The sequence below is a fragment of the Monodon monoceros genome, unplaced genomic scaffold (assembly GCF_005190385.1).
Source record: "Monodon monoceros isolate NGI ecotype Baffin Bay Population unplaced genomic scaffold, NGI_Narwhal_1 Super_Scaffold_14, whole genome shotgun sequence".
Taxonomy (NCBI): Eukaryota; Metazoa; Chordata; class Mammalia; order Artiodactyla; family Monodontidae; genus Monodon; species Monodon monoceros.
Window position 1 is genome coordinate 18,555,618 of NW_021703770.1, and position 26,961 is coordinate 18,582,578.

Below are 26,961 nucleotides of genomic sequence, written 5' to 3' on the forward strand. Positions count from 1 at the left end.
GGACCTTCAAATGCATGTTTCACAGAAACATTATCGTAACCTGGTTAAACAGTGCCGGAGTTTATCTATAACCACAGTTAGAGCATCTAAGTCTTCAGCTGGCTTATCAGTGACATGGGCTCTTATGGGCGAGCCTCAGAACCCATCACCCAACAGAGAGCATTGTTTCTATGGAAACATGCAATCTGTGACCCAAATACCCAGGTTAAAATGTTGCTGATTTATTTAACTCAATGTGTGAGTCAGTTGGGGATTGCCAATATTAGATAAAAATTGAAGTTCTTCTTTTAAAGTTGTGGATTTTTTTCCATCCTGCCTATCCATTCCAGTCAGCAGGCATAATGGAGGACCCTGTATTCTAAAGTGTCTGTGTTTAGATGGAAACTTCTGCTATGGCAGGATCAGCCCAGAGGAAGATGGAAATCCTTTTCCAGCCATTGTTCATTTGCTTTTCCTCTTATTTCTTGAAACCCTGCAGGGCGAGCCCTGCTGAGACTTACAGACAAAAAGCTTGAGCGAATGGGGATTGCCCAGGAGAGCCTCCGGCAGCACATCTTACAACAGGTGCTCCAGCTGAAGGTGCGAGAAGAAGTCAGAAACCTACAGTTACTCACACAAGGTATCCTGTTGCTGCCTAGTGGGTGGATGGAAGGGGAGATGGGAGGAAAGAAACCCTTACCGTCATGACAGAAGGGAGCCAGGGAAACACTGGCTTGTTTTGTTTTGTTTCGTTTGCAGAATTTTCTTTCATTAAAAAAAAAAGTATACAGATTTAAAGGCCACTTCCCTCCTGAAACATCTCTTTTTCTTAGCTCACTAGGGGGAAGGATGTACAGATAAGTAATGGATAAGCAAACAGAATTATCTGAGCTAATTTCAAGGTCATCCCATACAGCTATATAGGTTGTGCACTGCACAACCCCCAGAGTACCAGTTACATAGATCAGTATACGATTGCACCACCTAGAGTTGTACAGTGCGCAGCCTGCACAACTGTACAGTGCAGCCCCAGCTCTTTTAGTCTGACTGCCAGTTTTGAGGGGGCCTTGGAATTTGAGTGATTCCATAGTTCATATGGCCATGGTATAAGTGGGATTTTTTGTTGCGTTTTGCTTTACTGCGCTTTTCACTGAGAGAAAAACATTTTAGAGGTGTGTGTCTGTGTGTGTGTGTGTGTGTATATATATATATATATATATATATGTATGTATATATAAATACATATATATGTTTACACACACTCTCTAGAAATTTTGAGAACCCTATTTATCATCTTAAAAATAGAATAGTTGTTTAAATAGACTATAGGGAATTTAAAACTGCAGTATTACAACCATATAGTTCTAAACAAGAATCATTAATCATTTCAATATGTTGAAATCACTTAAAAGCCCTATAACTGGAAGTGACAGAATAAAGCTGGATCTTGAAGAAAACCATAAGTTACACTATAAATTATATGTCTAGGTAAGATTTGGTTGCTGTCAACCTCCATTAACTATAACCCTTTATTTGTTTTATTTTAATGCCCATTGTACAGCATTTTAAATGGAAGGATGATAAAATATATATTTTTGAGAGCCTTGGTTATTTTTCAATCTGCAGACTATTGTTAATTGCATGCATACTGATATTGGAGAAATCTGGATCAGCCAGATTTCATGTTATTGCATTGAGATTAACCAATTAATAGTCTATTTGCCTGGGGGAAGTAATGTACTGCCTGAAAGATGACTGTTCTAGAAGGATAAATATAGACTTCAAGTGATATGAAAATATATTGTTTACTTGATATACGTTGTTTGCGTTGGTCTTCAGAGACTTCCAATGGTAAATTTACAGATACAGGTACACTGAGTGACTTAAACATGAATCTGACATACTGATATACTTTTAAGTTCTTTTAAGGTGTAAACAGAGATTCAAAGGTTTATCACAAGAATGTCCATTGCGGTGCTATTTATAAAACTGAAAAATTAGAAACAACCTAGATGTTCAGCAATATGGAGAGAATCAGATAATTCTATTTGAATTCAGAAGATGCAATATAATATAGTCATTGGAATTATATCTTTGAGGAATATATGACAACATGGGAAAGTACTCAAGAAGCAATAGGAAGTAGGGAGGAAAGGCCATGTATAAAATGTTATTTATAATATGAGCCCAATTTTGTAAAAAGAACATATTTTTATATGCACACAGAAAAGGGGATGCAAATGGTTTTGCCAGTATTTTGGTAATGGTTCGCTTTGGGTGGTGAGATTGTGGGTGATTTTAACTGTTTTCTTTATATTTTTCTAAATTTTCCAAATCTTCTACTATAAATCCATATTACGGTTATAATCAGAAAATGCATTCACATTTTGTAAGCTTCAGTCACAAGCGTCGTTCTGCCCTGTTCTATTTAACGTCTGGGGTTTCCTCAGCTCTTTTGTTTTCCTCCCGTGGTGATATGTAGAATGAGACCTGAACTCATCCCGTGCACCTTGGACTTTTTTTTTTTCCCTCTGCTACTGTCAGCCTGCAGTTTGTTTGCTTTGCAAAATCATTTTCTACAGCTTTCATTGCCCTAGATTCATAATATATAAGATTTTTCCTGAGATAGTACTCAACTCTATTAAGCTAAATATATGTTTGTGTTTTGGGAAGATAATGCTAAGTTCAGCCTTTTCAATTCAGTTGTTGTCATTTTCTTTAGCTTTGAAAAGCTGTGGCTTTAGAACTCTTTCATTCCATTCCCTTTAGAAGAGATCACATTCCCTTTAGAAGAGATCACATTCTCTAGCTCTTGGATATTTTGTCTGCACTCATACTACCCTTTTTTATCGCTTGTCCTTTCCATGTTAATGTTCAAACTCATCTCATGTCAGACAGCTTTTGAAAATCTATTGCCTTATTGAAGTGATGGTTTCTTTTTAAAAAAAATGAAACAAAAATTGACGAGTCGTTGTTGTGACTGATAATAGAAGTTCTGAAGACAGCTGGAGTGGCCTTAAAATATTTGGGGTCTAGGTTTGCTATTATAAGAATTGTAACTCCATTCCACCCAAGCGAACTGAATGGCTTAACATACATATCATATGGAAATGTACCAGGGGGGTGATATGTGATTTGGTATTGAATATTTGATTCCTCAATTCAGAAAATATTAATCAGTGGAAATAATATGCTAAATAAGTGCAAACAAGTGTCTTAGAATGTTACTTAGTTTTCAGAAATCCATGAGCTTTCCCCTTAAAGAGTGTAACTCACCTCTCCAGTCTCTAGAGATACATTTTCTTTCCCAGCTCACATAGGACTGTGACTCTGGTGTAATGCAATTAAATTTTATTTGTTTTTAAGAAATGTTTTCCAACTAATACATTTAAATGAGGGTTGTTGCCTTCAAAGTAGCCAGTTTTTGAGGAAAGGGACTTATTTCACAAATGATTGTATTTCTTATGTGTTTCCTTCTTACTTTTGGAGGCAATTTCAGAGCTTTAACTGAATCACAAAAGTTTAGGAAGAACCTAAGTGTCCATCGTTAGGAGACCAGCTAAATGAGTTATGATACATCCAGGCACTGGAGTATACTTGGAAGTTATAAACGCAAGAATGAAGAATAGTAATATGGAAGGATCTCTGAGATGCCAGGTGAAGTGGAAAAAACAAGGTGCAGAACAAGGTAGAGAGTATACTGCATTTGCGAATGAGAGAGGGAGAAATAGTAATGTATAGCTGCATGTGCTTTGTTTACATAAGAAAATGCCGATGCATAAGAAGCTAATACAAACTCTACCTATGGGACTGAGAAGAAGATGGATAGAGGACATACGCTTTTCAAGTCACTTTGTGTCTTGAAATATGTGTGTGTTAACTATTTAAAAGAGTAAAATGTTTTAAAAGAAATAAGGAGAAAGAATGAATTTTAGCATCAGACAGGCCTGAATTTTAAATCTCGGCCCCAGCACTTACTGCTGTGTTCTTTCAGGGAAGTTACTTAATCTGTCTGTGTTCCAGTTTCCTGTTCTCTGAAAAGTGAGATCAGCAAATCTACTCACCTCATAGGGATGCTGTAAGAGTTAAACGAGCTCAAATATATATCACTCAGTGTAGTGTGACAGTAAGTACAGAACATAGTTAGCTATCAGTAATAGAAGCCACAAAATTAAATCAGCCTCATTAATTTATATGAAAGCTTTATTTTTATAATATCATTTATTGAGCAGTAATTCACAGAATATACAGTTTCCTCAAAGTATAAATTCAATGATTTTTAGTATTGTCACAGAGTTGTAAAACCGTCACCACAATTAATTTTAAAACATTTTCATCACCCCCAAAAAGAAACCCGGTACCCTTTAACAGTCATTCCCCATTTCCTCCCAAGGCCCCCCCAACTACCAGCCCTTAAAAACCACTAATCTACTTTCTGTCTATTCGCCTATTCTAGACATTTCCTATGAATGGAATCATTCAATATGTGGTATTTTGCAGTTGGCTACTTTCACTTAGAATAATGGTCCTAAGGCTTACTCATGTTGTAAGCATGTGTCAGTATTTCATTTCTTTTTATTGCCAAATTGTATTTCATCATATGAATGTACCACATTTTACTTACCCATTCATCAGTTGGACATTTGTATTGTTTCTGAATCTTGGTTATTATTAATAATGCTATTTTGAATGTACATTTTTCTGTGGACCTGTTTTCATTTCTCTTGGTTATATACCTGGGCGTGGAATTACTGAGTCATATGGTAACTCCCAGTGTAAGTTACAGGAGCTGCCAGGCAGTTTTCCGTGGCAGCTGTACCATTTTATATTCCCACAAGCAGTGTATGAGGGTCTCAATTTCTCCACATCCTTGCCAACACTTGTTATTGTCTGTCTTTTTTATTACAACCATTCTAATATGTGTAAAGTGGTATGTATGTCGCTGTGATTTTGATTTTCATTTCCCTGATGGCTAATGGTGTTTAACACCTTTTCAAGTGCTTATTGACCATTGTGTATCTTCTGTGGGTAAACATCTGTTCAGATCGTTTACTCATTTTTTAATTGGGTTATTCGTTTTTTCCAGTCTTTATCTTGGACCCACCATGTTTCTCCATGCTTGATTACCCACTTTATTTACAAGATCTAAAGCTAAATATCAGGCTGCCATTTCCAAAGAGGAACCCCATCCTCAAAGGATGAAGTCTTATTTATCCCCACTAGAGGCGTTCAGAAGAACCTACCACAAACTTGGAAATCAACTCCAAAATGAAACAAATGAACTCTGAAGATCTCCTCTCAAGGAAACAACATTCTTTTGGTTGTAGATATGATACACACATCAAATCAGTTACCTCAGTTTGTAACCAGACCTCCAAATTAGATACACCCATCTGAAAGCTCATTCTACTGTGTTTCTAGAAGAAATAAGCTAATAGATAATTAAGGCTAATTTTCCAACTTTTAATTGATGTTTTAAAACTTGTCTTAAACTTTTCATTCTACACCAGTCATTGTCATTCAGTTGCCAGGAGCCCGATGACAGTAATATGGCCAAGATAGTCACAAATGGGCTAGGAGAGCTCTAGCCAGCCCCTGTGGGTTATCTGAACACAGGGAAGGTGAAGTCTCTGCCCTCCTTTTTCTTGCTCTCCTCCTCCTGGATACCGACCAAAGACAAAAACTATAAGGTGCTTAAAAAGATGTATATGGTGGATTCATAGTAAATGCATCAGTTTATAGGCACTGTCAATGAATCATGACAAAAATTCCTGAAACAGCTCATTATCTAAAGCCAGAACGGTCCTTCAGCTAAAATGCTGGCCTCTGATTTCCCTGCCTTTATTCACAGTGGCCCTGTAACTACCTGACATTTGCAAGCAACATAATCAGTGTTTAAGCCCTGCTTTACTGTCGTTCCCTTTGGTGCCTTTGAGGTAGTTCTTCCTTCATTCAGCCTTTTGGTCTTCTGTGTCCTGTCTGTGGAGTGGCCAGGGTGTCCATCTGGTGGTCTTACTTGCTTGCACATTCCTGCAGGAAACTCAGCCATGTCAGGGTACCTCCAGCTGTCTTTTGGGAAATGCAGTACAGAGCTGGAAACATCATTATTATACTTTCCTTCTGCTCAGTTCATGAGAGACAGGGGAAAAGGTGCCTTATGTAACACACAGAAGTGGTGCAAATTATTTTGGCATCTGTCAAATTAATCCATAATCAAGCATATGCGGGGCATCCTTACCTCTTTAATACTGGATATTTCTAGGAAGAAAAACACCCAGGGGTACTGAAAGCTATTTCTCGTATAGCTAATGAGTATAAAGTGTTTACTGTATGCAAAGCAGTACACTAATTGTCACATCAACTCCTGACATTTACCCCACCATAATCAGTACTGTTGTTAGCCTCAATTTACATATGGGGAAACTGAGGATGGAGAATTTAATTAACAGACCCAATATCAGACAACTAGTCAAAAAGCATAGTACAGGTCTGTCTGACTTCACAGCAAACTTTTATCCATTACACTTCATCACCTCTGATCTGTCAAATGAGTAATTCCTATTTCATAGCAATGATGTGATGTTTACACGAGATTTTATGTGGAAACTATATAGCATAGTTCATGGCATACTCTGTGAAAGTGGGTTGGCAGACTTATTCTATAAAAAGCTAGATAGTAAGTATTTTAGTCTTTGTAGGCCATAGAGTGTCTGTTGTAACCACCACATCATGGGAGAACAACCACAGACAATCTTAAATGAATTGGCATAGTAGTGTACCAATAAAACTTTATTTACAAACACAATTTCTAGTCCATAGTTTGTGAACCCTTGCTTCATAGGGTCAAAAATGTAAACTTTTTGTCATCATCATCAAGATTATTGTTTTATTCTTAGTATCTTCCCTTTTGAGCTGTATACTCTTCCCTCAACCCCAGGGACACTATAGTATGGAACCACTCCTGGGGTGTCGTTTTCAGTGTCTTTCTTGGCTACAAATGCATGGATAGTGTAAAAATGTAATAGTAACTCTGAGGGTTGGGTAAATAAGCAGTAGAAAACAATGTTCCAACTGGAGGGTAAGGCTAACGAAGATAGTAAACGCTGCCATCTTCAAAGGCCTTTTTTTTTTTTTTTTTTTTTTTTTTGTGGTACGCGGGCCTCTCACTGTTGTGGCCTTTCCCGTTGTGGAGCGCAGGCTCCAGACGCACAGGCTCAGCGGCCATGGCTCATGGGCCCAGCCGCTCCACGGCACGTGAGATCTTCCCGGACCGGGGCACGAACCCGTGTCCCCTGCATCGGCAGGCGGACTCTCAACCACTGCACCACCAGGGAAGCCCGGCCTTTTTAAATCAGTGCCTACAAAATGAAAAAAAGAAGAGTATGATTGTTTACCAAGGCCAGTTATAGCTCATTAAACATTAGTGTTTCCCGAAGGGCTGTTTCCACATTGTCCAAATATATGTGTCAAATTTTAGTTGAGAATTACATGACCAGATGGACTTTTCCAAAGCTCCACGACACAAATTAGAAACACTATTTTCTAATCCAAGAAGGCTTTTCAGAACCATGTGTACAGATTGAGTATTTTAATCCAGTCACCCTCACAATGATACTTCAGCAACTGAAGTAGGCCATCTGAATTGAAATAGGCCATCTGGTCCACCACCTTGCTTAAAGAAGGAAGTCTTTGTAGAACACAGCAATAGACTCTTTGAGAAAGTTTCCAATCTCACTTTACAGTTTTGGGCACCAAGACCCAGAGAAGGTTAGAGGATAGTCTGTGGTTACACAGCTAGTCAGTGGCATAACTGAAGCTAGATCCCAGTCTCTTAATTCCCAGGCTGGTATTCTTTTTTCTCATTGTTTTTATTAAGGTATAATTTACATACAGTAAAATTCATTATTTTTAGTGTACAGCTCTGCAAGTTTTAACAAATGCATACAGTTGTATAACCACCACCACGGTCAAGATGTGACAGTTCCATAACTCCAAAAAATACTCTCCCTGGTACCCTTTGTTGTCAACCCCCCTCATTACCTCCAGCCTCTGGAAGCCACCGATATATTTTCTGTTCCTTTAGTTTTGCCTTTTCCAGAATGTCATATAGAGGGAATCATGAAGTCTGGCTGCTTTCACTTGCTATGATGCATTGAGACTTACCAAAGCTGAGGGTGTATGTCACTTGTTCATTCGTGCTCACTGTTTAGTATTGAATTGGTTTGATATACCACAGTTTATCCATTCCCCAGTTGAAGGACATCTGGGTTGTTTCCAATTTTGGCAACTACTAATAACACTACTAGAAGCATTCACAAACAGGTTTTGTATAAACATCAGTTTTCATTCATTAGCTAAGTACCTAGAAGTGGGATTGCTGGGATGAATCATAAATATACATTAAACTTCATAAGAAAATGCCAGGCCAGTATTCTTAGGATGATAAAAATAGAAGAACAGCATTATGGAGATTTTCTGAAAATCACTGCATCTTTGCAGCTGTCCTACCTAGCCCTTCTTAGAGCCACCATTATTTTAAGAGTGCCCTGCTTTCCTGGGAGTTTCTAATAAATTGTCTCAAGGTAAGTTTAGGTCAAGTGTGTTTACAGTTCACTCATTAATTCAATTTAAAAATTCTGGCATCAATGTACAGGCAGTAGGATATGGTTTTCCCCAATTGTCAATGAGAAATGCTTCCTTTGTCTCTTTTCTGAGGAAGAAAATCTAATAATATTTGCAGCTCCTGGGAGAGAAAACATGAGCCAGTCAGATTCCCTCTTATGCGTTCATGAGGTATGTCTGATGGCCCTTTCTAGTATCTCTCAAATTACACTATTTAATTTCCAGGCTTCTCCACATCTTTTATTCAGCTGTGCCACTGGTGTTACAAATCTGATGCTCACATATCAGTTCTCTTCATACTTGGCTTTTCTGCTTCATCGTTGGATAGCCTTAAGCTTTTCCTCCTTGGTGTTCATCTCTTCCATGAGCGTGGTCATGACTCTCTTGGTTCTCCCCTTCTGTTTGTAGTGACTCCTCCTCGGGCAGGTGGCTTGCCGCCTTCCTCTACCACTCCCCAGATGTTGATGCCCCCTGGGGATGAGTCCACTCAGCTCTTCTCATTTTGCATGCTCTCTGAAGAGTCTCACCCACACCCATCGCTTTAACCATCCCCTCCTTCAAAGTTACTTTCAAATACATCTTAGCCCTCTATGAAGCTTAAAAGATGTGAACCTCTGAATATTCCACTGACATCTCAAATTTAAAATATCCAGAGTCAACCCCATCGTCTTTCTCACCATCTCCCCAGCCAATTCTTCTCCCTGTGTTACTTCTCAAGGTTATTAATGCCTTCCTCACACCATCACCTAAATGAAGAAGGCTTAGAGTCACTCCTTTCCCCACCTACTCATGTGTAATCGGTGACCAAACGCTCTGAATTCTGCTTGTAAAATGGCTTTCCAGTCATTCCCCATCTCATCCCCATCCTTGCCACTGTGTTAAATCATCCCTCTTTGGCTCCTTCCCAGGCCATTAGAATAACCTACTAGTTATTATTTGATCTCCAGTCTCTGCCCTGCCCCATTCACTCTCCTTTAATTAACTTCCCACTTCTGTTGCCAGAGTTAATTTAAATATATTTCTGACAACGTTATTTCCCTCCTAAAAGCATTTGATGGCTCCCAGTTGCCTATGGAATACAATCCAAATGCTTTAGCATTCCATAGAAATCCATTTTAAGGCATTTCATAGATGTATTCACTTTGGGCAAGTTACTTGTCAGAGATTAAGATTCCTTAGTTGTAAAAATGGGGATAGGATATATTTCACGGAGCTGTTATGAGTATGGTATAATAAAACTCATGAAAGGACCAAGCCGTGGTGAGATACGACCTCTTCTGAGAAGCCTTACCTTATCTCTCAGGCAGAACCAATCATTCCCTCTTGTTCATCACTAAGCACTTTGTTCACACTAACAGTCTATTCATTACGCAGTGTCTGTTGAGTATCTATTTGTTCTTCCATCCAGTGAGCAACAGGCTCTGTGGTAGGTACTAGGGATAAAAAGGAGCACCCAATCTAGCAGTAGGGATAGGATATCAATGCCGTGGTAGAGATGCATAGGTGTAGAGTGGTGGCACGGAACTGGAACTTAACCTCATCTGGGAATGGGGGGAGACTGGGAAGGAAAACTTGCCAAAGGTGTAGCTCATGAACTAGATCTTGAGGGATAAAAGTTTTGACAGATGGACATGAGCTGGCATGAGGCAGGAGGAGAAGCTTGTCCAAGAGCATGGGGGCATGCAGTCTCTTTATCTCCCCTGCAGATCATGGGCAACCACAGTTGTCTTCTGATTTTGCTGTGCTCTCCTACCTCCTAGTACAGTGTCCCACAGAGAGTGGATCCTCTGTTTAAATGTATTTTGCTGATTTCAATGTAATGGTTGCCCTTTTCTCTTATTTACCAGCTCTATTTCATTTTCAACATCATCTTCTCAAAACAGTGCATGCAGTATAAATTTTAAATGGATTTGTAATATACGAGAGAGACTACAAAGCCATTTTGCATTATCCGTGAGCAGAATTGCCAAAAGTATCTTTTATTCCTTTGTGATCTTTTTGTATTGACTAGTAAAAACAATGGCAGTGGCTCTTAAATGTGTAAACCTTTGGCAAGGGCTCTTAAATATATAAGCCCCCCCACCTACCTTGAGTTGTTTGGCCTAATATTTTGAAGTCTTCAGTGTTCTCCTGAGTGCCACTGTCAAGTGACTGTAGAACCTTTTCTCCTAAAACCCAGTTAATTGCCCAGGGGTTCATGATGGGTGAGGACGTTGGATTCATAATTTTATAGGATTGTGTGCAAATTATTCTTCTGTCACTGGGGTCTTTCATTGACACTTTTTCACTCAGCTTTATTTGATTATGTCCTTTCCCAGTTGCCTCCAAGACAGCATTTCTTCAACCTGCTACCTTCTTGGGCTTTACCCACAATACATTTCCAAGTCTTCACACCCTGTTACACAGATTTTGCAGCTAGGAATATTTCTAATTTTATCAGGTCTTTGAGCCTTCAGAAGAATTCTCCTTGGTATGAGCTTTATATTTAAAGACTTAGGTCTTTAAATATAAAGCTCGTAAACACAGACTTCTTTGGGGGAGTATTAAGCTCACACATCAGTTCATTAGTGGGAGTTAGCATTGTGACAGGTACACCCTAGCTAGCATCCATTCCTATTTCATTTTCATTCTGGAGTCCATTGTGGCCAGTTCATTCAAGAAGGTGTTTTGTTTGAAATGAGGCTTGAAGTGAACCCTTGCCTTTAATCTGTTGCAGCCTTCATGGCTGAGAAATAGTCTGCTTATTCCGAGTACCGCGATGGTCCCTCTAACTAGCGTATGGTAGAAGTGTTCACACATCTTTCTAATTTGGACATGCTCTATCAGGAATTATCCTTGTCATTACTTCTTCACAACTCAATGTTTTATGGCATCTTTTGCATGGTGAAGAGTTCCTGTAAGGGCACCACAAAGACTCCAAATGCTTCATGTCTGCCTTTGCAGAAATCACCAATCTTGAAATTCTTTACCATTGTTGCGTTTTCATTAAATGTAGTAAATGAAATTTAAAATATATTTGAGGGAATTCCCTGGCGGTCCAGTGGTTAGGACTCCACAATTTCACTGCCGAGGGCCTAGGTTCAATCCCTGGTTGAGGAACAAAGATCCCACAAGCCATGTGGCACAGCCAAAAAATATGTATATATTTGATGTTTCTTGTTTGGACAATTCAAGATGGCCATGAAATTGCATTGTTATGTCACCTTGTGGTTTGACTGTGGATTTGGAGAATCTTCAATGACTGATATTGCACTGAAGAAAGATGATATATGGGTTTTCCACAACTGACATTGGTTCATTTCTTTGGGGTATGTTTAGACCCTGAAATCTTGGCTCTGTGGTATTCAAATCTCCTATGGGCCTTTCGAAAGGCCGTTGTAGTAAGACAATGGCATGTGGACCTGATGAGAGAAAATCAAAGCCATTTTCAAGGATGCAGTGAGCTGTTTCGGCTTTTCTAAGAAGAAATAGAGAAATGTGCCATCTATGTGCTTTAGAATTTCTGTCCTTAAGATTGTACATGGTCTACTTTCTATGTGGCTTTTTTCTTTGGGGCCACTAATTCTCGGTGCCTGGAGTAAAGTTCTATATAGTGTAGATGTTCAAGCTTCTCCTTGCATCCAAGTTTCTACATGCCAGTTCTAGAAGGCACCACATACATACACTGTGCTATGAATGGCCCAGCCAAGAATTAAAATCTTCAGTTCATTTCGGAAATAACCCCTCCATTCTTCATATCCCTTTTTTGTTTCTTTATCCCTCTATGGTAGCAATAATCATTCAGTAACTCATCTAAAAAATGTTTATTGAGATTTTACCAGGTACCCAGCAGTATATGCTGTGTGTTAGGGATACAGGGATGAATGTGACATTCCTTGACTTTGAAGTCAAGTGAAAGAGACATGAGGAGTAACAGAGGTAAATGTAAAATTCTAGAATCATGTAGGAAGGTCACCTGATTTAGAAGGAATTTTTTTAAGGAACCTCCATACTGTTCTCCATAGTGGTTGTATCAATTTACATTACCACCAACAGTGCAAGAGGGTTCCCTTTTCTCCACACCCTCTCCAGCATTTATTGTTTGTAGATTTTTTGATGATGGCCATTCTGACTGGTGTGAGGTGGTACCTCATTGTAGTTTTGATTTGCATTTCTCTAATGATTAGTGATGTTGAGCATCCTTTCATGTATAGCTGATTCACTTTGTTATACAGCAGAAACTAACGCAACATTGTAAAGCAACGATACTCCAAAAAAGATGTTTAAAAAAAAAAAAGAAGGAATGTATCAGGAAAGTTTCCAAGAGTAAGTGACCTCTGAACTAAGCTAGGTGCTATAGTTAGCAGGGTGTGTTTATTTTCTCTTTAATCATAGAGCAAATATAAAATTGCCAAGATGATAAAAGCTTTGGAGAGGTATACCATGCCATTAAAGTATATTTACTAACAAATCATAGATTTACTACTGAGTGCCTACCATGTTTCCATCTTTACCGGATGTTTGTGAAATTCAGTAAGCAAGACAGACCTGGTTCTCACATACATGGATTTTGTGTTTTAATGGGGAAGGCACTCATCAAAGAAAGAATCATAGTAACATGATGAGTGATGTGAAAGGGGATGCTAATTACACTTTGGGGCGTGAGTAAGCAGAGGGAATTCCCTGATTCTGAGGGATCAGGAAAACCTCCCTCAGGAAGCTGAGATCTAAAGGAGGAAGAGGCATTAACTAGGGCAAGTGGGGCTTGGGAAGATGTCCCGGTGGGAGGGAACAACCTGTTCTCAGGTCAAGGTTGAGAAGGAAGCTTGGTGCGTTCCAGGAACACGAGGATGGCTGGTATGATTAGAGGGTGGGGAGTGAGTAAGAAGGGAAGCAAGCCAGCAGGAAGTGAGGCTGGAAGGGGACCCAGTGGTGATATGAATGCCTTGTTTGTTTGCTCTCCTTAAGGGCTTTAGAGACAGTGGGGAGATACTGAAGAATTTGGGACCAGACACTATCCTGATCAGATTTTTGTATCAAAAGAAGAGAAGATGCACTGGAGAAGGAGAAACGGGGCCAGACCTCCAGTCAGGAACTTGCTGCGTTAATCTGTGCAGAAGATGACGACAACCTGAGTGAGGGTGGTGGCAGTTGGGGATGGAGAGAAGCCAACTCAAGAGCCCAGGCGACCTGGGATGGTAGACCGAGACCCAGTGAATGAGAGGGTTGTCAAGTAGCATCCTTCCCTCCTCTGCACCACAGTCTGCCCCCTCAAATCCATGACCCCCCCCTGCAGCAGAATTTTTGGGGCATGCTTCTTCAAAATGTAGATTTCTGGGCCTTACCTTGGAACTGTCAAGTTAGGCTCTCGAGCCCAGGCGTCAGTATTTTAAACAGCTTCATCTCTTACACTTATGAAAGCCTGAGGGCCATGGCCCAGCACTGGGTAGATTCAGCACACACAGTACACCAGGTACTCCTCCCTCTTGTAGCATCAGAGTAAAACTCCCTTTGGGCTTAATGAGTTTGCTTGTCATAACCATGTGAACTCAGAGGGAGGCTTCAGCCCTTGGAGTGCATGAGGGTATCTCATCTTAAAGCCCAAAATGGAATGGAGCCCACGTGGCCCTTTATCTGCAGTTCTCAGGAGACAACACCACTGAAATCCCGCATCTACAATCCCCCAGGTGAAATGAAACAAGTTCTCCCGGGCAGTCAGCCCCACAGGGCCACAAAGAAAGTACTTTGCACAGAGCCTCCACTATTTCTGCACGTAGCAGGTATCAGGGCAGAGCTGTCATGGCAGGACCTCCAGTAAAGCTAGAAGAGGGGAGGAGAGACAGAAAAGTACTTGCTTCAGCTCCACCAAGAACAGTTTAGGTGTTCATATTGGAAATCATGGAGGGTTCATCGTTTGGCAGCCATCTTCAAAATCATTAATACCTAATATTAGTGTTAGATACTGTTTTTATTTCTGTACAGAGGCACAGGTTACCAGTTTATCACAAAGGGGAACCTTGGAGCTAATATTGATTGTGCACCTATTTGCACATTTGGCATTTTAAATTCCATAGTTAGTCCATACAGTAATTTTGCAAGGTAAATATCATGAACCCCATTCTACAGATAAAGAAACTGAGGCCCAGAGAGCTGCAGTGCCACACAATTAAAAAGTGGGTGTGCAGGGTTCTTCAGAGAAGCATAACCAATAGGAGATAGATATATAATATTGTATAGGAGGTATATATATAAGCAGGGGCAGAGAGGGAGGGGGAGAGAGAGATGGATTGACGATTGATTGATTGACTGACTGACTGATTATAAGGAATTGGCCCACATGATTATGGGGGCTAAGAAGTCCCAAGATTTGCAGCCAACAAGCTGGAGACCCAGGAGAGCCAATGATACAGTTCCAATCCAAAAACTGGCAGGCTGAACACCCAAGAACAAGTGTTTCTGTTCAAGTCCAAAAGCAGGGAAAAAACCCAATGTCCCAGCTCAAGGCAGTCAGGCAGGAGAGGTTCCCTTTTACTTGAGGGAGGATCAGCCTTTTTGTTCTGTGCAAGCCTTTGGCTGATTGGTTGAGGCCCACCCACACTGGGGAGGGCAGTCTACTTTATTCGTCTACCTATTCAAATGTTAATCTCATCCAAGAAACACCCTCAGAGACACAGTGAAAATTACATTTGCCAAATATCTGAGCACCCATGGCTCAGTCAGGTTGACACATAAAATTAATCACCACAGTGGGTAAGATAACTAGTTGTCTTCAAAACCAATGTGCTTTCTTTCCAGCCTACCTGCCTGCTGTGAAGTATCTCTTCTTTCAAAGATGCAATTTTTTCTTGTATAAAAAACTCTTGATGCCGATGCATTTTTAAATGTTAACACTTGAGACTGTTCAAATAAAAGATTTCTCTTAATAGCTTGCTTATGGCACATAGTTATCACTGCCCATCCCGCATTTTCCATTAGTTGGGGCTGCTAGGAATGGGAGGTGTGTGGTTTTGCTGGGCCGCCTCCTGAGTACCTGAGATTTGGGGGCACTAAGAAATCAAATTTGTTTATCTCCCAACTTGACATCATAATGAAGCAGAGATGTCAGCCCAGCATTTCCTGATGCCCCCAAATATCCTGAGTAATCTTAATCTTGTTAGATCAATGACGTGAAATTTCGCTAGTTGCCATTTTAATTGATTTAATTGAAATTGATTTGGCATAAATGAGTGCACAGAAAATTATTAACAGTGACCTCAAAGGTTTCACGTGCCTGCTATGTAAGACGTGATGGGGCTTTGATTTACATATCTGAAGGCTCACTCTTTCCAAGTTACGCCAGAGAAGTGAAACAGATGTTTGGCACTGAAAACCATTAAACATTGATGAGGGTAGCAAACGGAGAGTCTGAAAACATATGAGAAGCATTTGACTATACTTTTCAGTTCATCCCTTTCCTATCACGTTGGTTGGTTGTCATGAATCGTGTTTACTATAAACTACATATGTAGATGTTTATTCCTGTAAGTATTGGGAAATTTGATTTTTGTTATTTGTGTCTCTAAAATTCAGACCACACCATGGAAGGGAGGAAGAGATGAAATAATAGTAGAATAAATTTCATTGACTTAAAATTATTTTGTATTTTTTTAAATTAATTGATCCTCTCCTGAGGCTTGGATATTTGTTTTGTTACACAAAGAGTTTTACTCTAATAATTTTGATCTAGCAGGATTTGACATATATTTAGGTGTAAATAAATGGCCTGTAATTTTCTTTCTAGTCCTGAAATTTTAGATATGCATTAGCTTTTCTGCTTCCTCTCTCCCTTTCCCTCTTTTTTTCTCCCCAACTTCTCCCCACTACACACTTACTTTTTCACTGGAGATTCCTCTCTGCCCACAGAAGAACTGTTAGAAATTTATTAATTAAAGACCAGTTTCTGCTTCTTTGTCAGGGACAATCATTTTTAGAGATGATTTTCTGGTTTAATTAAATGAACATGTCACTCAGTCAAATGAATTCATTTATATTTATTTATCTCGTTCTTCAGGCTGGAATTTCTTAGCAGGGTCTTGGGCTCATCACATTTGCTCACAGAATGAACTGAAAAAATGTCTCTTATGTCTGTTTAAAAGGCTCGCGAATAATTACTCCTCCCCGTAGAATTTGTATAAACAAAGCCAGGATTAGCAAATGTGCAAATAGTTGTTTTCTCTTGTCGAGGTCATCGAGGGATCCATATTTGAGTATGTCTGTGCACACACATGTGTCTGTGTGTGCTAGGGCAGGAAAGTGAGGAATACCCATCACCACAGTCCCTTCAGACCTTAAGAAAGTGCCGGAGGTAATGTTTTAACCACCTGCGTGTCTTTACTCGCCTTTTCAAATGCTAATGAACGGTGCAAGGTGTAAATGCTACCCAGTCTTTCCCATCAGATTTTTGGACAGATTACCTACTGAGTATAGACTGTGTCTAACATTATAATAGGTGCTCTAGGGTATGAAAATGGAATGAACATACTTATTCATTCACTCATTCAACAACTTTTGTTGAGTACCTACTATGTGTCAGGCTAGGTGTTAGGACTCAGTGATAAACAGCGCAATCCTTGGAACTGGACAAGTAGGGCAGCTGCAGAAGACTCACCAGAGTCTTTTTGGCATGAGTGAATCATGTTCCCTTTCCAGAAGGCTGACGCACGGGTTCTTAGGAGTTCTAATCCGCTTTTGTAGAACACCTGAAAGGGGTAAATGCCACCTTGAATTCTTCCAGGAAGAAACAAGTGCAGTTAAAGCAGTTCTTCACCTCACTGAGAGGATAGAAAAGGACGGTGATGCCCACCTGACCTGCGTAGACTTTTATTTAGACTTTCTGGTGATCTCACAACCACAGATATGAACTCCTTAATCACCCGTCCTTTGTGGCAAAATGCTCTGTGCTAAAACACCGTTCCCTCATAACACACGTTGCCATTTTCACTTCTGTAGTACAAACAGGCTTTGACTCCACCTGGGATTTTGGGGGTTTTGCTTTTTATCTTAAATGGTCTGGAGACAAAAGTGGGTTTAAAGGGCTTGAACGTTGAGTTGCCAACAGCTTAACGAGTTACTCCATAATGGAATAGGCACAATTTTCATCTTTAAGTCATCCTTTTGTTTTCTTCTCAGCAGCGTGATAAGAGCTGAAATTATGACGGCTTGGCAGTTTTTACTGTGAGAGACAGTTGCACTGGGACCCAACTGGTCCCTTGAGTTAACCCAGCACTGGGGTTAAGAATTGCCAGTACTTGAGTTCCCTCATCCTTAAAGTAGTTCCTGGTAGATACAAAGTGCCGTGACAGTAAAGATAATTGAAATAATTATTACTTATACTCTGGGGAGCCTATCCTGTTCAAGCCCTGGGCTTAGAAAGAAAAGGCTGGGAAAGAGTTTACTTCTTTGCCCCTTGATACAGGTGTGGAAAGTGTTTACCGTGGTGGAAATCCCACTGCCCAGGTAGAGAGGAAAAGGTGATTGGGTGTCTCCAAAGGTAGGAGAATAGCTTCAGCTTAGGAACTCCATCCCAGACTTTATAAGGGCAGCTCATAGAGCATTCGATTGGATATACATTCACTGAGCACATTAGTATATGCTAGGTACTGTACTAGACCCAAGACAGTGTCTGCCTTCAAGGATCCTTCAGCCCAATGAATATTCCAAAATATATCATTCATTATGTTTATTATGTATCAGCTCTGCTCTAAGTACTCCATTTACACTGTCATTATATCCTTCCAACAACTGTATGAGATGGGAGCTATTATTATCCCTGTTCAGCAGATAAAATAGCTGAGGCACAGAGAATTCAAGAGACTTAAACCAGGTCACACAATTTAAGAAGTGATAGAGCAAGGGATTGAACCCAGGCTCTCTCCAAAGCCCTGCTCTTAGACACCATGCTACGTGTGTAGCTATAACTGTGGCTACCCTGTGAATATATTTCGTCATTCGTTTGTGCCAAGTTCCATGCCAGGTACTAGAGTTACAGTTGGGAACAGAGTAGAAAGGTCCCTGCCCTAGGTGATTTTTAGAACCTGGGGGGGAAGTAAATGTGAGGAAAGAAAGAAGCCTGCATATAAATATAGTCACATCTCATTTAATGCCACCCCCTAAGGCACTGATTCATTATAACTACTTCTTTCTTAAATGTTTCCTTTAAAAAGATTTTTTAGACCTATAACTATCCATATAGTATTACTAACCTGTATTTTATCCCTTCTCTGAGCACTTCCCAACTCTGTCATCCAGTGGGCTGCTACAGCACACCTTAGTGTACACACACCCCGTTAACATGGGACTACTGCTCTGGAATATTTTCAACCAATCAGCAATCTTTCTTCATATTCTAAGGTAATTGTGCTCCCTTCGTTATAGTTATCCTGCTTTGGCCTCTTTTCTTGCCATTTATTTTATCATCTGGTGACCTGTTTTGACTATAATGGCAGAAAGAAAAGGCATGCAAGGGAGAGTGTTGGAACTGAAGCAAAAAAACACAAAAACTAAAAAGTACATCATCACAGGTGTAAAACTTCAAGTTCTATAGAGACTCACATTTGTTTTCAAGGTTTCAGATTTCAGCTTTCTGTAGGGACTCAAATTTGCTTTCAAAGAAGCAAAGGATAAAGATTAGCAGGCAATTAGGAATTATCTGGACCTAATGAAAGCCAGTAGGAATATCACAAAGTTGGCCACTGGTTGTTGGAAACAATCTAGGGCAAAAGTTACATGAGACTTCGTTAGATTTGGAAGAGTGGCTGCCATTGTCCAGTGCCAGAGAGGCATCTCCAAAGGAGCTGTACTGCATTGCCCCCTGCAGCATTGTTCAGTTAGCACATCCCTCTCTGGGGTCCTATCCACAGGAAATGAGGTGTGTATGTGTGTGTGTGTGTGTGTGTGTGTACTGTAAAGTTGTGTCAAGGGTAATGAAGGAAAAATTGAAAATGCAAAGAGAGGCCCTAAGTTAGACTGGGGCGTAACAGTGACATTTAAGTGGTGACAAGAAAGAGAAATCAGGGTCGCTAGGTAAAGAGTAGGGGAAGAACAAGCAGGCTGATGGAAAAGCGTGTGCTAAACTCTGGAGCACACAAGGCGTTAGCAATACTTGGGAACTGAACACAGACCACAGGTTGGACCTCAAGGGAAAGTCACGTGGCCTGGACACAGCAAGGGCCAGATCTTGCAGGGCCTCAGAGCCACAGTCAGGATTTGGAATAGAGTCTCAATAAGTGTAATGAGAAGCCATTAAAGGATTTTAAGCAGAGGAGTGATGAGGTCTCATTTACATTTTTGAAAGATCATGCAGACAGCTGTGTGGAAAATGGATTGGACGAGGGCAGGGATGGAACTGGGAAGGTCAGTGACTTGCAGAAATCCTGGTGAGAACAGGTGATGGTTACAACTAGGGTGGTGGCCACTGAACAGGGACAACAGGGTGGCTCTGTTTGCAGGTAGGATCAACAGGCCTTGGTGATGGATTGGGTGTGGCCAAGGGGAAATCCAGGGTGAGTCCAGGCTGCTGGCCTGAGCCGCTACACAGGTGGAGGAGCCTGCAAGGGGGAGCGTGAGACAGAGGCTGGACTGGGAAGTGAAGAGGTCAGTTTGGAACACGTTAAGTTTGAGGTGCCTTTGAAACATGGAAGAAAGCGATCCGGTGTCTGAGTATGGAGCTCCAGTGAAGGCTCGGCACAGAACATGCAGGTTTAGGAATCATGAGAGTATGTGTATCAAAGGTGCTGGGGGGGGCGGTGCAGTCACCTGACCGGGAAGCAGTCCTGACCTTTACTTACAGTAAGTCTTGTCTTATGTCAAATAAGAGAGCTGCAGGGGACTTCCCTGGTGGCGCAGTGGTTAAGAATCCGCCTGCCAATGCAGGGGACACGGGTTCAAGCCCTGGTCCAGGAAGATCCCACATGCCGCGGAGCACCTAAGCCCGTGGGCCACAACTACCGAGCCTTTGCTCTAGAGTCCGCAAGCCACAGCTACTGAAGCCCGTGCGCCTAGAGCCCGTGCTCCACAATAAGAGAAGCCACCACAATGAGAAGAAGCCTGCACACCACAACAAGCCCCCGTGCAGCAATGAAGACCCAACACAGCCAAAAATAAATAAGTAAATAAATAAATTTATTTTTTAAAAAGAGAGTGCTGCAGGGATAGGCTCCAAGTGTCCTGGGTGTGCTTCCCTCACTGGGTCGCCCATCCTGGGTCTCTTTTTTTTTTTTTTTTTGGTAGTATGTGGGCCTCTCACAGTTGTGGCCTCTCCCGTTGCGGAGCACAGGCTCCAGACGCACAGGCTCAGCAGCCATGGCTCATGGGCCCAGCCGCTCCGTGGCATGTGGGATCTTCCTGGACCGGGGCACGAACCCGTGTCCCCTGCATCGGCAGGCGGACTCTCAGCCACTGCGCCACCAGGGAAGCCCATCCCGGGTCTCTTTTGATGAAGGTTGTTCAAATGAAGATCAGAAAAGGCTTTGAGAGGGACAAGAGGCTGTACTGAGGAGAGAGATCACAAAGCGACATTGTGAGGCTGTACACCACGCCCTGTCCTCTGCCAGCTCCCCGCTCCCAGCATTACTTTTGTTGATATTAGGATAAGCTATCACAAAGTGACCCAAAGAATGAGCCTCAGAGTCAAAGAGCCTAGGTTGTGATCCCAGCTCTGTCCCTCCCCATCTATGAGGCAAATGTCACATCCTCTCTGAAAGTAAGTTTTCTCTGCTATCGAATGAGAACAAAAATATCTAGCTCACAGAGTGGCTATAGGATGCAGAGAGATTTTTGCAAAGATTTGTCATGGATCTGAATAAATGGTAGACAGGAAGCGGATCCACATCTAAGAACACATTCTTTCCAGAGATTAGTAAAAGGATGAAGTATGTGTTTTATAAGGCTATTCCAATCGCCAAACCCTAAATTTCTGTTAAAAATTCTGTAGTCATCTCAAGCCAGCGAGATGAGTGAGAGGGCGTTGTATAAGATATATAGCTTTATCACTGCCAATAAATTGCTTCTGACAGAGGCCAGTTTCTTTGTCAACCAGAATGACAGTCATTAGTGTACCAACACCTAAAGACAGGTTTTCATTGTCTGTGAACAAGTCTGGAGGATGGTATAGAAGCTTCTATAGATAGCTGTGCGTTTGGGTCCTTTTGATGATTTCACTTGATCAGGTTACATAACTTGTTAAAGAATCATTCCTAATGTTTCAAGGTTCCTTATGAGCACATGAGGGCATTTTATAAAACAGAGTTTTTGCCTTTACAGTAAGTACCCTACATACGAACCTTCAAGTTGCGAACTTTCAAAGATGTGAACGTGTGTTCGCATGTCCAGTCACGTAAGTTAGTTCACGTGTCTGGCATACATTGTCACGTGCTTTCATTCTCTACAAGTGGTTGTGCTTTTGTGTACTTTACTGTACAGTACTGTATAGAGTATGGTAGTACAGTATCTTTATTTCAAGCCCAGGATGTCCAGAAGCAAGTGTACAAGCAGCGGTGATGTAGCTGGTGCTACTGTACTTTTCAAGGTACTGTACTGTAAGATTAAAAATGTTTTCTTTATTTTTTTTTTATGTATTATTTGTGTGAAAAGTATTATAAACCTATTACAGTATGGTACTATATAGCCAATTGTGTTAGGTGGGTACCTAGGCTAACTTTGTTGGACTTAGGAACAAATTGGACTTACGAACGTGCTCTCAGAATGGAACTCGTTCATATGTAGAGGACTTACTGTATTATTGTGGGACTAGAAGAATCCCTACCACAACTACCAGCAAATTGTCCATTCTCTACCATTGTTATACCCTTGCTTCCATTATTAATGGAGTGGAGTGTGTTTTAATGTTCCTTGTGTTTTCATGTTCTACTGAGAAATAGTCATGGTCATTACCTAGGTCATCATGTGTATCTGCTAAGCATCTCCTGTGTGCCCAGCACTGTTTGGACTCAGAACGAAGACTCTTCCTTGTTTTTCATTGACTCTGCAACTGGAGAACTATTATACAAGAGTATTTGTGATTTGATACTCATTGGAATCGTACATAATTAGGTGCTCTAGGACAGCTCTGTCCAGTGGAACTTTCTGAAATGATGGAAATATTCTAGCTCTGCACTGCTCAGTACAGTAGCCACTGACCACCTGTGGCTATTGAATGCTTGAAATGTGGTTAGTGTGACTCAGGGGCTGAGTTTCTAATTTCATTTTAATTTACATTTAATCAGCCATATGTGGCTACTGGCTACCATAATGGACGATGCAGCTCCAGTATTTCTAAAGAGAGATGGCTGTGGGCTCCAAGAACTCAGGAAGGAGGTAGGACTGCAGCCTGATCTTAGAAGTAGGGAGGAAACTGGAGGACCACTCCATCTAGGGTAACAGCATGAACAGAGGCTTTGAGGAAGGGGAAAGTGTGCACTTTGTGAACATTACAGAGGGAAGAGCACTGAGGGTAATTAGATGAGTGAGACTTTCTTAAAGTGTCAGGGAAGAAGTTTCTAGAGTCTAGACCATTCCTCTATTTCACAAGTTTGGTATGAGTATTTTACCTGCACTAAACCTCCCATATTTGGAATAGGGTTGCATAGTATTGATTTTGTTATGCTTTTTATGAATAAATGAATTCCATAGAGTTATAGTGTACCAGGTGTTCATCGAAACTTTCAATACAAATCCGATGAGAATCTAAAGGTAATTAAGAAGCGATTACATAGCAGAGGTTAAAGGAACCCACAAGGGTTGTTTAGTCACCCAGAGGCTAACAACAGCAGAAGCCAGAGGGAGCAAAGCGAGGGACTGTATCCATGGAGTCTGTGGAGAGCCGGAGCCATGGGAGAGGGGTTAGCTGCCTGGAGACACAGTAGCAGAGAGGTGTAGGCTGTGCAGAACCATCCAGTCCAAGCAGGGAGAGAACGAGAGAATAGTGAAACCTCTTGCCTGCTGCCTCCTGCTGGTGCCTCTCACTAGAGAAAGGCAGCCAGAAGCAAGATGGCATGAGATCACAGGTAACGCAGTCCACAGGAGTCAGCCTCCCATCAGAGCTGGACAGAAAAAGGCGAGAATGCATCATGGAGAAGGGGCAGGGAAAGGAGGTAGAAATAAACAACTCTCTTTTTCTTAACATTTAAAAAAGTAGTGTCTTAGTTAGTGCTGCTAAAACAAAAATACCATAGGCTGGGTGACATAAACAACAGAAATTTATTTCTCACAATTCTGGAGGCTGGGAAGTCCAAGACCAAGATGCTAGCTGATTCCGTTCCTGGTGAGAACTCTCCTCCTGGTTTGCAGACAGTTGCTTCCTTGCTGTGTCCTTGCATGATTTGGCGGCAGGGGGTGGGGGAGGGCGGGTAGCAATAGTATAGGTGGGAGAGAGAAGGAGAAAGCAAGCTCTCTCATGTTTCATGTTATAAGGGAACTAATCCCATTCCTGAGGGCTCCACCCTCATGACCTAATTTCCTCCCAAAGGCCCCACTTCCTAATACCTTCACATTGGGGATTAGAGCTTCAGCATATGACTTTGGGGACAATACAAATATTTAGTCCATAGCAAATGGTAAAGTGGGAACTATATAGATAATATGTTGGTTAAATTATGAAAAAACCATACAGTTGAATGTGGTGCAGCATTGAAATTATATGCAATGACTAGAGAAAATTCTCACTAGACATTAAGCAAAGAATATGAAAATAGCATATACAGGAAGTTTAAAACGTTACTCTTAGTGTATTCAGTAAACATGTAAATGTGTATTATTCATACTTACAGGGAAAAAAAAGAAAACTGGAAAGAAATACACCAATATTTTAACAGTGGTATCTCTGGATGGTGGTTTGAGCGTGCTTTTTATTTTCTTATTTGCACTCTCCTCGGTTTTCCAGATTTTCTAAAGCAACTTAATTACTGTATTTTTCTGATCTGGAACAATGTTCTGTTCTTGAGATATCTGCAGGGCTACACTGAGCAGAGAGCAGTATGTGACCATGTCTTTTTTATCAGTCATTCACTAGCTCTGCAGTTAACTTGAGTCTCACTATATACAGTACCCATTTCTGCAGTGATGACAGGGACCTCAGTTACATTTCTTAGTGTATTAAAAATGGGATGAGTTAATAAAATGCTCTTCTTTTAAAACATGCCACTGAGAAACCCTTAGGTCCTGGAGAATGGCCTGATTTCTTATTAATCTTTTTATTGCCTCAATTATTTCCTCAAACATGGTTAGTTAGTTCAGGTCCCCACCTTTCCCCATTGTCTATTACATTTGGCCTCTGTTAAATAGGAATCTTCGGTGGTACTTCCTTATTAAATTGACAGTTGCATAATGCTTTATTGGCATCTGTAAGAGTGAAGCATATTTCTTAGGAACCACGGAGACAGTAGCCATTTCTTTTTCGGAACCACCTGAGCAGAGCCAGTATTTTGTGCTCTTGTAATCTTCATCTTGAAAACAGCAATTCATCTGTTTCATTGTTTTATTCTTTCCTGATAAGAAAACATTCCCCACTACTGTCCTCCTGATCTATAATCTTCCGACCTTGATGGACTCTTGTAAATGGAATCATCGCCAGTGATCTGATGACTTCTCATATTAGTCATCATTTCAGGAAATCCACTCCCTCTCCCTGGCTTGCTTTTTAACCTCCAGCTGCTACCCAATTATTAGTTCTTCGGATGGCTGCTTCAGCAGCTTTGCTCTAGTACTTGCTTGTAGTAGATGTTGATAATAATAAGCAGTTCGTAAATGTGCACACAGTGTTGAATGCACATAAGGATTATTGTTCATAACCCAAATTGTAGTCACTTTTGCCATTAGGTGATTTAGGATTCTTGTGGTTTCAAAGAACAGAAAGCTGGGGACTTCTTGGTGGTGCAGTGGATAAGACTTTGCGGTCCCAACGCAGGGGGCCCAGGTTCGATCCCTGGTCAGGGAACTAGATCCCACATGCATGCCACAACTAAGGTTCCCATGTGCCACAACTAAGGAGCTGGCGAGCCACAACTAAGGAGGCTTGGAGCCACAAGTAAGGAGCCCGCCTGCAGCAACTGAGACCCAGCACAACCGAAAAAAAAAAAGAAAGCTGAAGTTGGCTTCTTCAAAACAACAGGGCTTGGTGAGGTGTTCCTGATACACATAGGGAAGAAGTCTTTGACAGGGCTTCAGAGCAAAAAGGCAGCAGGACCTCTCGTTTCTCCTTTTCTAGCTACTTCATTTTCTATACAGTATCTCTACAACTCAAGCCACAGAATGGCAGGTGTTGTCTGACCCCTTTTGAGTTCACTGACTGTGGCCAGAGCCCTCAACTCTCCCAAGTGCTCTCAGTTTCTCACCTTTCTGCTCCCAATTATTTTCTGCCCTTTCCCAACCCAATTCCTTATTCTCTGGACAGGAACTCTGATTGGCCTGGCTTTGATCCAGTCAACAACAGCCAGCAGCAGGGCTGTAATGTGTCTCCCTCACTGTCCAGAGATATCCCTTGGGGTCATTGTGAGGCATACAGATACCCTAAAAGGTGTTGACCACAGTTGTTATGTGGTTGATGCCTTCATTGTACTTAATCAACGACAGGGATATAAAGTTACCAAATTAAAATCTTTTTTTTGTATTAATATTTAGAGGAAGAAGCATATAGCTCATGCAGGTGAAGCCAGAGGGGCAAAAGTGAGCTTTGAAGACTTCTTTCCTACGTGGCAGGAAAGAACAGGTTATGTTCTTGACATAAGAGATTTTCACAGAGAGATGTCAAGGAGATGATGGGATGTGATTAAAATATCAGAACTAGGAATGACAGCAAGAAAAATAAAACACAGAAGGGCTAGCTCATAAGAGGCAGGCAGCTTTCCCATAGTGAATATGGCTACTTTGGTACCACGTTTACAAATCTAGACACCAACTTATGCATATTTTACAAAGCTTGCATCCTGGAAGTAAGAAGATCCATTCTGAGGCAAACAGAATACAATTAGCCTTTCTGTGTGGGTCCCATTGCATTGGATCCCCAAATTGAAACATAATGTAGAGCACCCACTAGACTTCAGGCAAATCTTAGGCTGTATGGTTATCAAGTGAACCTTTAGATGAGTATCGGTATTAATTAAGCTCTGTGCTAGGCACTCGAATAAACACTTCACGTTCTTTAACTCATTTAATTCTCACAAGCACCATCAAATAGGTTTCACAATTCCCATTTTATGGAGAGAAAACTGATACTCTAAGAGACAGAAATGACATGGCCAAGGTGACAAGGTTAGAATTTGGAACTCAACCCAGATCTGTCTGACCACAAAACCCTTGGCTTTATTTTTTCAGTGTTTGAGTTGCGTTGTTGTAGGTTTTTCAACCTGT

General features: G+C 41.0%; 1 protein-coding gene across 5 annotated transcripts in view; it reads left to right on the forward strand.

The window, feature by feature from the left end:
- The window catches only part of SAMD12 (sterile alpha motif domain containing 12), a 404,116-nt gene that overhangs the window by 232,921 nt on the left and 144,234 nt on the right, over positions 1–26,961 (forward strand). For 3 of the 5 annotated variants that reach the window (XM_029223047.1, XM_029223048.1, XM_029223045.1), the window contains exon 4: positions 479–764. In XM_029223047.1, coding sequence (XP_029078880.1) covers positions 479–687 — 209 coding nt within the window. In that variant the 3' untranslated portion in view covers positions 688–764. Of the gene's footprint in view, positions 1–478; positions 765–26,961 lie in introns of those variants that run through there. The other 2 variants (XM_029223049.1, XM_029223046.1) reach the window with 1 other exon arrangement.